This window comes from Saccostrea echinata, unplaced genomic scaffold (assembly GCF_033153115.1).
Source record: "Saccostrea echinata isolate AGI-Se365-2 ecotype Australia unplaced genomic scaffold, CSIRO_AGI_Sech_v1 ptg000009l, whole genome shotgun sequence".
NCBI classification, from domain to species: domain Eukaryota; kingdom Metazoa; phylum Mollusca; class Bivalvia; order Ostreida; family Ostreidae; genus Saccostrea; species Saccostrea echinata.
Window position 1 is genome coordinate 35,171,375 of NW_026889758.1, and position 13,626 is coordinate 35,185,000.

A 13,626-nucleotide genomic window follows, 5' to 3' on the forward strand; every position below is an offset into this window, starting at 1 on the left:
CTTGGTTAAAATCTCTACAAAATATATCAACGCTCACTCTATTTTATCATACAGATATACATGTATTTGATTCAGTTTTACCTAAATTGCCAATACTTCTGAGATTGATGTGCCTGGTTCTTGTAAGTGGTCTCTGTCTGCGCAAGAACAGTGATCCAAAATTCTCTGTATCATCGCTGGTGTCTTCAGCATTCCTATTGGTGGCCTCCTGACTTGATAATGGTCGCCTCCTCCTGAATATCAAGTACAAATTTTATGTGTCAGTGTGATATGAATCCCTCACTGATAAGTGATTTTCAAATATTTTGAAAGTCCAAGGATATGAAAATACTAAAGGGGGGAAATGAGACAAAAAATAAAATATCATATTGCTGGTTTACTTTCCTTGAATTAGTCATCAATACAACAAAATACTTGAGTTTGTGAAAATGGTGAACTACAAACACATTTTAATACCAAAAAAAATTTTGCTATTGAAAAGAAAATTTTTTCGGTAATTTAAAACTGCAACAAAAACTTATGGCTTTTAAAAGTGAAGGTGTTACCTCAGTCCTCTTCTGTCCAGGGACTCAAGACTGCCCCTCCTATTCATTTCCCGAGATTTTACTGGGGCCTGATCAGCAGTGCTGTCAGGATTCTCCAACATCCACATAGCCAAGGTGTTTATTCCACTGGCTGACACCTCCCTTCCATTTGTACCTGTCCAATAGTTATGAACAATGATATTGTATCTGATTACTTTTATCAGGTTATCGATATAAATGTTCCAGAGTGAACTTGAATCAAAATGATCAATCTTGCAGTCATTCAATGTATAGTTGAACTTCGGTATCTCAAACATCAATATTTTGAATACCATGGATATTTTGGAGTGATTTGGATGTCCAAATCACTTGTTCTTTAGGTATTTTACCCTTGATATATTGAATCCTTGCATATCTCAAAGTTTTTTCTCCGTCCCATTTAGTTCCTAATAATGAGGTTTGACTGTACTTACAAACTGACAGACACGACGTGAAATTTCAAACCTGTTTCTCTGATTGCCTTCTTAATGGCCTGAATGGAGAATCCCATCTCTAAGAGAGGAGCAGCAATGGGTGGTGGAGGGGGTGAAGGTGACCTTGCCCTAACAGGTGGGTGTGGTGGTTTCTTGGCTGCACTGCCAATCCTTCTGCACAATGTAGAGGGAAGGGTGGCTGAGGAGGAGTACCTGCGGGGTGCTGGTAGTGGTGGGGGTTCTGTCTCCACCTCCTCATTGGCAGGTGGTGAAACGTAATCAGCTGGTGTACGAGGTACAATGTTTCTCTGGTTCCTGGGAGATGAATTACTAACCCCTCCAGTTCTAGTGAAATGATCAGATACAAAGGGTAACTCTTTTCATCCTTGGATTAAGATTTACATGTACTCCAACTATAACCATACATGATTTGATCTAAATGTATATTTTTATAACTGCATGTGTAAGATAATGTCATGTAACTCTTTTTTATGTATATTTACAAAATCACTTGCAGTATCTTAAACACTAATATGGCAATTCAAATATCCAGGTGACAGTTTATTCAATGTTTAGAATTTGAATCCCTAACCCTTTAGTAGCTCAGGTTTTAAGCATCCCTACAAAGTGTTCAAATCCCTAACCCTTTGGTAGCTCAGCTTTTAAGCATCCATACAAATACAGATAATTGAGGTTTGACTTATATGTACAAGTACTAATTAATTCTCACCCTCGTCTTAAAAACTGCAATATAGAAGTTTGTTGCATGTTTGATCTGGAATCCTCCTGAGACATATCAATCTCCTCCTCTGTAAGGTCGGGTGGCAGATTTGGTATGTTGGGGGGTGGGATGATAAAACTTCCTAAATTTCCCTCAAGCCTTTTAAATGTGAATTGTGTTTCTTTTTGTTTCACTTCACGGGTAGGTTTGATGGTAGGCATTCCACCAGGGTGAAGTTTTGCTATACAAATGAAAAAAAAAAAACATTGATATACATGTACATGTATCAGAGAGATAAATTGTACAAAGGAAGATAAAAAGATTTATCCTAACATTCATGTAAATGTCAGAATATATTGTGTATATATATGTTTATATAATACATCCAAGAATCAGTAAATTTGATAATTATGGACTTGCTGGGGGAAATTCTTTATTCCGAGATGTAGATTATTCTTACTATTAGGTATGACGACAACAATTACACTCACAGGGGTAAATAAAATCAATGAAATCTTCAACTCTTTGTATGTAGTTTATAATAATTTCATTAACTGATTATGATGTTATGAAAAATTGTATACTCCCGATCATCCAATTCAAGACACATTTTCACAATATAACACAATTTAACATGAAAACATTTCTTGATTTACATGTATAATTAAAAACAAAAACAAAATGGTTGAAAATCAGATGAACTATAACTACCAAGAAAAAAAATTCCTGATATATGTATAAACCTATTCTCCTTTTGCTATATTAATGCTGACATTCACTCTCAACTCTGATATCTCTACACCTCTGATATCTCTACAACTCTGATATCTCTACAACTCTGATATCTCAAGTTTTCTGATGTCCTGCTGATGTCGCTGTTTGAAACATACCTTTTAACTCAGGAATGCCAGCATTTTCCTCAGCACTCTTAACTGTGAGCACCTGGTACAATACAGCCTGGGCTCTCTCTAAATCCGCCACAGTAAATACCTTCACTAAGGAGGCATTACACAAGGAAATCTTCACCATTTTCTTCATCAGAGACCTCAATCCACATTTAAAATCTTCATCTCTTCTCACAACAGTGCCATCAACTAAAGCCTTACTAGAATCTGCCATCAAATCAGATTTTGGAACCAATAACATCTCTGTGAATTTGTTGCACTGAATTATTACATTAAGGGCTTTCAGAGCTGTAACTTGTATGAAGGATCTCTGCATAAACTGAAAGGAAAGCAAGTATATAACATTTCATATTAACGTATTATGAGCTCACTATTCCTGAAGGTCAAAACATTCTACAAGTTAAATCACCCCGCAGAAACATCTGTCAGTGTTTTCCCTTTATTACAAAGTAAAGGGTTAGAGATCAATTGTAAGAGGCTTTGGGTTGAAGTTAATGACAAATCTCTGCAGACCTTACAACAATTTAATTTGATTTTTTATTTCAAAGCAGCACTTTTATCAATTGAAGTGGTCAATTTGGCTGCTACTAAGCTGATTCCTAGGGAAAACACTGCATCTGTCCAAATGAACATACATGTAGTTAACTGGGGCTCGTATCATCAGATGCAATAAAACTTACTTGAAAGTCAGTAAGAGTTTGTTCCTCCTCATGATTTTCCTCCTCTACATTTCCTGATTCAGTTCTGCTGTCAGTCTCCAGCCCAGACTGCTGGGAAGAAACATGTCCATCATCCAATGTCACATTTAAACCACCTACCTCAGGAGCTTCAAACAGACAAGTCTTTGGTTTGGTTAGCAGATTGATATCTGACCCTGTCAGATCGGGAAATCTAGGAGAAGTCACAGAAGAAGTGCTACTTGCTGTGTCTTCTGTACTGTCCAAATCAAAGGTCTCCAACTGTACAAGAGGAGCCTTGATAACCTTCTTGTCAGCATTGTGATCCACTCCAATGCAAGAGGACTGCTCTTGTTCCAGTACTCGAGCAATATCCTCATCTAACTTTTTCATCAATGCATCAGTTTCTCTAGCATTGTCAAGCTCAGTTTGCATTGCTTTTGGATGTTTGGTGCCTAGTTTATTGGAGTATAGATTTGTAAATGCTGGAGGAATGTCCTCTGTCAAACAGGCAAGATTCATTACAGATTCAAGATGTCCCGCTGTTAGACCACACAAACTGTTGGCTTGAAATGGTTCTGGTTCTATGGCCTCTATTTTAGTCAACAACACATCACTACAACATATGAACATAACGATAAAATCAGAATTGTAAAGCACCCTATATTACTCAAAGCTATACAGCTTAATTCTTAAAATTCACACTGTCTTTGATTCAGATTATCACTTTTCATTAAATGTTCATCATGAGCTACTCACCTGACTGTACTATCACCATCATCCCAATGTACTTTGACTGTGGCTGACCCCTCTCTAGACACACCCATTAGTGTTCCCTTTTTTGACGTAGTCTTGTGTCTACAGCTACCCCCAACCCTCAATCCAGGATCCAGACCACCAATAAGAACCAAGCTAGGCCAAACCTTATATACATAAGCCAACTGAACAAAATTAGAATTGCTAAAAATTGAAATGCGATTGTCAAAATTGTTTTATTTAAATATTTTGTCATGGATAACAAGAAAACTTAGTTATAACTATTTACTAACCTGGGAACACAGTGTTTTAACAGTTTCTTCATCAGTGAAGTCTACAATTTCATCTTTGTCTTGCTCTTCACTTTGACCTTCATCTTTTTTCTCATCTTCCTTGTAAGATGATTTTTCTCCATCTGAAGCAGGCTTGTTTGATGCTTCACTCTGTGGCTTAGTGTCGTTTTCATTTTGATTTTTCTTTTTCTCTTTTGAGTGAAAACTTTGGGCAACATCTACATGTATTTCAAAATAAGCTAATGACAGAACCAAGTAAAATGAATATTTTAATACATGTATTAAATAGATAATTTCCTTTTACATGTACTTGAAAAAATTGATAGTTACAAATTTGAAAGATGTAAGTTTACAGTATAATGATACACAATTAAGTTTTAAGTAGAATGTCTTACTATTAATAGAAAAAAATTAGCAACAAATTTTAACACCCACATCTTGAAATATAATTTTTCCATGAAAATCGCAAGTACATTGGATCTTTCGGTTTTCGGATGCCAGATATCAAGACGCTTCAATTTCCAGACAATTTTTCTTGGGAATGGAATTTTTTAACGTTATTTTGTCTTGTTTATCCAGAATTTTGTGTTTGGATCCCCACGGTCTTTTATTACCATAAAATGCATTTTTACGTTATATTTTGGTTCATTTATCCGGATGGCAATTTTTAATTGGTTTGTCAACTCTGCTAAGATTTCTTCACCTGGGTGTTAACTGTTCTAAAATCACTGGCCTGGCTGTTTGTTTTTAAAAGACAATCACCTGTGATTGTCAATGACTCGTTGCAAGGTTAATTATAGGTCAATATGTATGCTCAAGACTGTCATTTCTCTTATATATTATATATTAGGGAAAATAACTCTATATAGCAATATCTTATTTATAATCAGCAAGTATACAGTTTCTATGTTTTTTTACAGTAAGCATGGTAAGAATACAGTATTAATATTGGTTTTACATACTGACATGTAGACAAGACTCCAGAGTTCTATATATACAAATCAGGTTTTTTTTTTTACCTTGAATCTGTAATATGACATTTAAAAAATCACTATCAAAATTACACAATTACTGTTGAGTTCTTGCTTGGGATGATTAGCATAGTGTGCAGTTAATGTCATGGATGAGCAGTTTATATGGGTATTTTTTTTTCTCTCAGGCTCTACCAGACAGTTGGCTTGGTGAAGTTCAGAGATTAGAAATTGGCTAATAGCAGACATAGTTAATGTGGCCATATAAAGTACTTGACATCCGATGTACTTCATTTATTTAAACAGGCGTTATTTAGTAGTGTTAACATATGTTAAAGTATTTAAACAATAAAACATATTGATGTAACTACATTGGATTGCCAAATATATGAAATGCATACAGCTAAAATCAAAGAAATTCAGATATCCAGACACTTCAGCTGTCCGGACAATTTTGACTGGGAACCAGCATCTGGATAAATGAGGCTCCAATGTAGACAAAATCATTACAATCAATCAAACTACTACCGAGATGAAAATCCTTGTTTACCATCAAGCTTATGAGATTTCTCCAAGTCCTTGATTTTACTTAGTTGATCAACAATCTTCCTGTTGATTGTGGATCCCCAGGTCTCACTTTGGTGTAGCCTTCTCATCATGCTGACATTGGCCTCCATTATAGCCGAAGTAACTGGGGCACACAGCGGGTCTCCTGGCAGTAACTCTTTGTTTCCCTCACAAATCTGCATGTCTGTCATCTTGACCTACAGTAAGTCCAATATTAAACAATACTACAGAGAGTTCAAATGGACATTGTCACAGACTTAAGTTTATTGTTACTGTGTGTCACTTTATTATTTTATATCTTTTTTTTATAGAAATATACAGAAACAAAGCAGATGTATTTTAAAAACTACATGATGTTTTACTGTACCTTTTCTCCAGGTGTCCCACTATAGAACATCACACAAGGATAAAGTTCACCAGCATCAATGTCTTCAAATGCTATTCTTGGTTCCTGTAAAGAAATTTTACAACTGAGCACTAAATAATTTTGCAGCTGCTATCAAAAATCTATAAGAATTTCACTATTCTTTACACTGTACTATTCCATAAAAACTGCACTTTTAAATTGAATAGTTGATGTGAATCTTTGTCAAATGAGTAACTGTGCATATACCTCTCCATTTTTTCCAAAGGACAGTGTTTTGGCATCCATGTCAAGGATGACAGTGATAAAGTCCCCTTGGGTGAATCCATTGAGGGCCATGGCCTGTTCCCCTCCATGATAGAGATTTCCACTATAAGCCCTGTATAACCACATGTCTGTTGTGGTACGGTGAGTGTAGTCATGGATTGGCCACTTTGACACACCCACACATGTACCCTCGTTGCCTTTATTTTCTTTCACTATTAGAACCTGTTAATGATGATATATGTAACATATACAACTTATGGGATATTTTTGAAACAGAAATTTTTTTTTATTAAAGTTTGCATTTAATTTTTTTCCACAATTGTCCTTTGGCAGTATACAGCAAGGTTCATTTTAAGGCATTTAATTCCCTTTACCTTCCACTTGTAACACCCTGACACCATCGCTGTGGACCCCAGTCCATAACCCTTCCCTGATGTAGAATGCACCAACACTTGTGGACTCTCTATTGTACAATTAAGACACTTGTCTGTATCAAATGTGGCATTCTGCATCATAATCTTAGTGTCCTCAGAGTCTGTTTCCTTGTCTACATTTAAATCAGTCCCAGCTGATAACTTCCACTGTAATCTACTCTTCTTTTCCTGTGCCTTTTGCAGTTCTAACTGCTGGGGAATTTTCCACATATTGTCTGACAAACACTGGAAGAGGTCTTCCACAACCTTTACAAAATCAAATGTTATTTTTAACAGGCAGTCTTATACAATTAATTATTAATTCTTAAAACAGAAAAACCTTCAAAACGTATAAAAATCTATTAAACATGCTTTCAAATGTCAAGGATGGGCAGATTTAAGTCCTTTTGCCTTTAATTTCTAAATATGCCCAGTTAAACAGCTGATTTGTACCTCCTGTATGTAATTTTGGTCTGTATCCTTCCCACAGGAATTGAGGACCATTTCCAGTACACTGAAGGCAATCAGCCTTGTCCTCATATTGCTCAGGATAATGCTACCTAAAATGAGATACAACTTTTTATCAACCTTTATCTACCAAGAAATTACAACACAGACAGGACAAGAGTGGAGACAACATGAGGCCAACAATAAGAGGCTGGTGACCATCAAAAAATGTATAATCTTCAACATACGAATTTGATTTAAACATTTTTAATTCTATGTGTCAAATTAGGAATTGCTGCTTTCTTGTTCTTGGGAAGTCTAAATATTCCTAATACATGTATGTGAAAATCTGAACCCTTGCTTTGGTATTTCATTTTTCATCTAGACTACAGTTAATGCTTGCATATTAATTTGACTTTAAGTTCAGCACTGCTGTTCTTGATAATAACACTTTAAAAGATTTTTTCTAAATATGTAGAATCTATGTAGACTATGACATCTATTGTGCACCTCCCCCCCCCCCTCCTGTCCCCAGGCCCAGAGAGTCCCTGACTTATGCAAGCTTAAACCAACAATATATGAGGATAGAATGGCTATTAGTGATCTATTGTGTTGCATCTTGAAAACATTTATCATATATATATTCCTATGTCTTTAAAAGATTTATCATACAGTTGAACTTCAGTATCTTTAACACTGATATATCAAATTCCATAGATAAGTTGAAGTGATTTTTAAGTCCCAATCACCTTTTCTTTATGTATTTTAAGTTCGATACCTCAAATTCTAAGATGAAGTTTTTTCTTGGTCCCAATGAGTTCGAGATAACGAGTTTTGACCGTATATGTATTCCTAAGTAAGACTTTGACCCCCACTGTGTCCACTTATGTCTCCCCTTCAAATAGTTGTTGCCCTTTATATAAAGATATTTGAGTCCCTTTAAAGATATGTTGAATCATAGTTTGTTTGAAAGTAGAACTGTCCTGAATGGACATATACCCCACTGGGGTTTGCAGAAAAGGTACCCAATCACCTTTAAAGTATTTTATGGATCTAAGAGTGTGTTCACATTGGTAAGACTGACAGTCAAAATCTAATTCCTCACTGCATTTTTTTAAGAAAGATGAACATTGACTAATAAAACATCAAAATACTACCAGGTAAAATTGTTATGTATGATACGGACAAATGCACAGATAAACAGTTAAGTTGACATCAGATTCGTACAAAAATGAATCCCACCATATGGCATGTCTATAAACAATGAGTGTGCTAAACTTTCATGCATCTGCAATGAGTAAGTGCTGAGAAAACTGCAACCAAAATTTCCTATGTATGGTATGGACAGACACACTGATATTACCAAGAAGTTGACATCAGTTTCGTACAAAAAATGAATCCCACCATATAGCATGCCTAACAAAAAGTGTGTTTATATTTCAAGCATCTGTGATGAGTAATTCCTGAGAAAACTGCGATCAAAATTTGTTATGTATGGTACGGACAGACACACAGATAAACAGTAAGTTGACATCTGATTCGTACAAAATTGAATCTCACCATATGGCATGCCTACACAGAGAGTGTGCTAAGATTTCAAGCATCTGGGAGGAGTAAATGCTGAGAAAACTGTGACCAAAATTTGTTATGTATGGTAAGGACAAATGCACAGTTAAACAGGTAGTTGACATCGGATTCATACAAAAATGAATCCCACCATTTGACACGCCTAAACAAAGAGTGTGCTGAACTTTCAAGCATCTGCAATGAGTAAGTGCTGAGAATACTGCGTTCTAAGAGGGGGTATAATAAAGGTCACAGTAATCTTAAGGTAGGGTGGGACACACCTTCTACCAAAGATGCAGGTATTCACTGACCAGGTTGATGATTCTAAGCCAAATAATTTACAGTTAAGAGTTGGACAGGGTATTGCCATATTAGGTCATATCTTTATTAAATGTTGCAGTGACCAAACTTTAATGGTCATATCTTTATTAAATGTTGCAGTGACCTAATGTGCGATACATCTTCTACCCAAAATGCACACTGACAAAGTCTGATGATTCTAGGCCTCTATCCTTGTCCCAAGGGTCATGATTTGAATCAACTTGAATCTACACTACCTGAGGATGTTTCCATAAATATGACTAATTATGGCCTTGATGTTCTTAAGAAGTTTTTTTCAATATATTCCTATGTAAAACTTTGATCTCCCATTGTGGCCGCACCCAACTGATTTGAACAAACTTGAATCTATACCACCTGATAATGCTTCCACATAAACATGACTAATCATGGCCTTGCTGTTCTTGAGAAGAAGATTTTTAAAGATTTTTCCTATATATCCCTAAGTAAAGCTTTGATTGCTCATAGTGGCCCCATGCTACCCCCAGGGCTCATATTTTGAACAAACTTGAATCTACACCACCTGAGAATGTCTCCATATAAATATGACTAATCATGGCTTTGTTGTTCTAGAGAAGATGACAATGTGAAAAGTTTACTACAACAACAACAACAATGACAGACGATGGAAAATTTCAATCAGAAAAGCTCACTGGAGCCTTTGGCTCAGGTGAGTTAAAAATGTTTAAATCACAACCATCAAAATACTTTGGAACATTTCATTCTCTTCACTACCTGATTCATCAAATTGTCCTGTCATGGCCAGTATTCTAGAGATCCACTTCCTGGATGTCAAGTGTTTTTGCATTGCAGGGGCGGCTGCCACTCTCCTCAGAAACAACAGGAAATTCCCTAAGGAGGACTGCCAGCCATCATCACGAATTTCTAAAGGGATAATAAAATCACAATCTGTTGATTTTCATCATTTTACGAGGGTTGATTCAAAAGTAATGTCACAACTGCTACAAAATTTTCAATAACCAAATTTGACACACTGATACACCTATCTATTTTAATTTTTGCCTTAAAATTTCTTCGGATTAAAACACTTTTCAAAATAGTATGATAAACACAACGTTAGACATGGGCTATCGCCCTAAGGCAAGAATGTAACCGTCATCATTGTGACGTTACTTTTTGGCACTCATTTTCATTTCATATGCATATACTGTGTACAGGAAAATTTTTACCCCTGTTTTATTTTCGCCCCTATCGCCCTTCTCACACGAATTTAAAAAGGGCGAATTCAAAGAACATAGTATAATTTCTTAAACAGAACTGCAACTGGGTGAATTTAAATCGGGGCAAAATTGTTTGCAAGTGTGAACTGTGAAAGGGCGAAAATAAGAGGGGGCGAAAAAAAACCTGTATACAGTATTTTTAACCTCTCTAGTGCTTCTTTTTAAATAATCTTTGTGGCCATTTTGCTATAAAACGTCTTGTTTTGAGCTGAAGTATTAAAATCATTTGAACTTTGTCTATATGTTTTTTTTTCTAAATCCATTCCTTTTATGTATATCTTATGTATTATCAGATTCAAGTTGAGTGTCGAGGAGAAACATCATAACGACATCAGTACATTGTTGCTGTGCTACAAAATACAAGACCCAACATTGTGTTTATTTCAATATTGCATATATTTGAATGAATTTTAGGGCAAAAGTCAAAATAGATAAAGGTATTACATGTATTATATAAAGTTTTGAGGAAAACATTTGATAATTAAGGATTTAAAAGTAGTTGTGACATTACTTTTGATCAACCCTCGTATATTTCATTCCATTAACAACTTTTATGGGATTCATTTACATCTAATTTCAGTCATTAAACTTAGACGTCTTTTGAAATTTCTGTGCAATGTATCATCTTCAAGTACACTGTCACCACAGTATTTTGTCACCTCCTCATACTGCCACTGCAGATTTCCATACCTACTAAAAATCCTATTATATTGTCAAACTTGGCCATCACCATTAGCCAACCATTTTCAAGGTCAATAGGTCAATCTACATTTACACTACATAACAAATTACTAAGTAATTCAGCAGCTGAAAAATTTAGTGATTTATGCTGACTTTTAATTGGTTAACATTTTAAGTTTTCCATTAAATTCTTTGAATTTTAAAATGTAAACCTTTTTTACAAGATACTGTGAGATTATATATATGACAATTCTTGAAAACAGGCACATTTGCATGCACAGAAATCTGATTGGCTCAAACGGCTATATCTGCTTGGTACTTTACTTGGTAAATAAATAAATTAAAAGTTTTATTCATTGAAGTCTGTAGGGAATGGGGCACTATAAGGTAGTAAGGTAGAATTAGTTTCTTTATAAAATTTTCAAATTAAAAGGCCCAATCTGTCAAATTTTGCCCCTCAAGGTATGCTGAAATCATGTATATTTTAATTATGAATGATACTTCTTACAGAAAAACATTAGTTATAAAGCAAAATTTTCAACAAGTGTGCAGAATAATGATGAACCTAAAAATGTCAAAAATGCTACTGTTCAAGAACAACTCATATATTTTATACCATTCAACAAGTGGACATTAACTACAACACAAAGATTTACACTTACCTTGATTAGAAGAATTCCCAACGGACCAGATGTGACAGAGCTGATTCCACAAGAGATCCACAATACTCTGGACAACTCCAGTTCCTAGCTTATCACAGCAGGCTCTGTAACGAAATCATTAGTAATTAAACATTTAAACATCATCAATATTTAATGAAACAATCAAATAACCATTAGAAAAAAGGACTTCCATGTAATTAACACCAAACATTTTTAAACAAGAGGCCCATGGGCCACAACGCTCACCTGAGTCAATATGGCCCTGCTGTTCTTCGTCAGCAGATTTCTTCTCCTATATTTCTCCTATATATTCATATATAAAGCTTTGATCGCCTCTTCTAGGCATACTCTACCCCAAGGTGCCATGTTTTGAATGAAACTGAATATAAACCTTCTGAGGATGCTTCTATCTTCATATAACTAATCATGATTTTGCTGTTCTTTAAAACAGAATTTTAAATACAGTGCTACCTCGGTATATTGCCAACTTTTGTCCAAGACAGATTTTGGCATTAAAGCGAGGGTGGCAATATAACGAATTCTGCCATAAATTACAATTCAGTTGGTTATCAAACAAAATAAATACATTACGTAATTTATTTCAGTTACAGTCTGTTTATGTCACATGTGTATAGGGACATCTTTCATTTCTTTTTGGGGGAAAAGTCATTATTATTGTTTTTTTCTTCTTTGTTTACAATATTTTGACTGAAAAGAAATAAAATACCAGAGTATTGAACACATCAATTTCCTTTCGTCATGCTCTAAGAATTGAATAACCGGATGACAAAGGCTGTTATGGCTACTTGGGATAAAAAAAGGTTTTGAGAATTATCATTAATTTCATCTGAATTGAAAGTAGATTATTTCACCGTCTCAAGAATTTCTGAATCAGTTAAAAGTTCGAATGGTAAAGCATCATGACTGACGAATGGTAAGTCGCATGTCAGAATACGTCAACCCGTTATATTAAACATGCATTCTCATGTTTGCTAGTACCTGTGTACTTCTCTTCCGATTCTGTTTTGATATTTATCAATCAAACCAATATATGTCCGACAATTTAAGAACATTTCAGGGCCAACGGAATCCCTAATATTTTCACATGCGGAACCATAGTAGTTTAAAAATAAGTATGGGGTTTCCTTTTTGATCGATTGAATAGCTTCTTAATCTAAGGGGATACAAATTAATTTTTGCATTTATTATGGTTTTGTGCATTATCCATGATAAGCAATAATCGGCGATTTACAATCAAATCGAATGTTGATGAATCCTTTTTTTTTCGTAATCTATGCTTTCTCTCGCCTGAACGTTTCCATTATTGTGATGAAATAATCTTCTATCTTTATAAACACACGCCAAAGACATTGCTAATTTTGAGTTTTATACAACAATTATCTTTAATTTAGCTGAATTCCTTGTTCAGCCAGTCACGCTTCACCGCAAATACTGTCAAAGCACGGGTGTGGTGTTCAAATTACCGACACGCGCTAGATAATTGGCATTGTTACCGAGAGTTTTCCTTACATAATTTAACCCTTTGTTTCCCAAAACCAGTGGCGGATGGCAATAAGCGGGGATGGCAATATAACGGGTGTATTAACACAGGGGGAAATCCGTTCTTTGAGAATTCCTGGCAATAAGCGAGGGTGGCAATATAACGGAGGGCAATATACCGAGGTACCACTGTATGTCTAACACCCTACCCTGGGGGGGGGGGGGGTTCATGATTTGAACAAACTTGAATGTACACTAC

At 35.3% G+C, this 13,626-nt stretch overlaps 1 protein-coding gene across 1 annotated transcript in view; it reads right to left on the reverse strand.

Annotated features, from left to right (window-relative positions):
- Positions 1–13,626, reverse strand: part of LOC133182284 (probable E3 ubiquitin-protein ligase HERC1) — a 73,403-nt gene that overhangs the window by 24,808 nt on the left and 34,969 nt on the right. The window contains exons 29-43 of the mRNA XM_061317063.1: positions 11,868–11,971; positions 10,019–10,168; positions 7,385–7,491; positions 6,893–7,198; positions 6,501–6,740; positions 6,255–6,338; positions 5,871–6,084; positions 4,350–4,567; positions 4,060–4,223; positions 3,304–3,916; positions 2,609–2,942; positions 1,728–1,959; positions 1,029–1,342; positions 546–699; positions 82–233 (exon numbers count right to left, since the gene is read on the reverse strand). Of these exons, the coding sequence (XP_061173047.1) occupies positions 82–233; positions 546–699; positions 1,029–1,342; positions 1,728–1,959; positions 2,609–2,942; positions 3,304–3,916; positions 4,060–4,223; positions 4,350–4,567; positions 5,871–6,084; positions 6,255–6,338; positions 6,501–6,740; positions 6,893–7,198; positions 7,385–7,491; positions 10,019–10,168; positions 11,868–11,971 (3,386 nt within the window). The remainder of the gene's footprint in view (positions 1–81; positions 234–545; positions 700–1,028; positions 1,343–1,727; positions 1,960–2,608; positions 2,943–3,303; positions 3,917–4,059; positions 4,224–4,349; positions 4,568–5,870; positions 6,085–6,254; positions 6,339–6,500; positions 6,741–6,892; positions 7,199–7,384; positions 7,492–10,018; positions 10,169–11,867; positions 11,972–13,626) is intronic.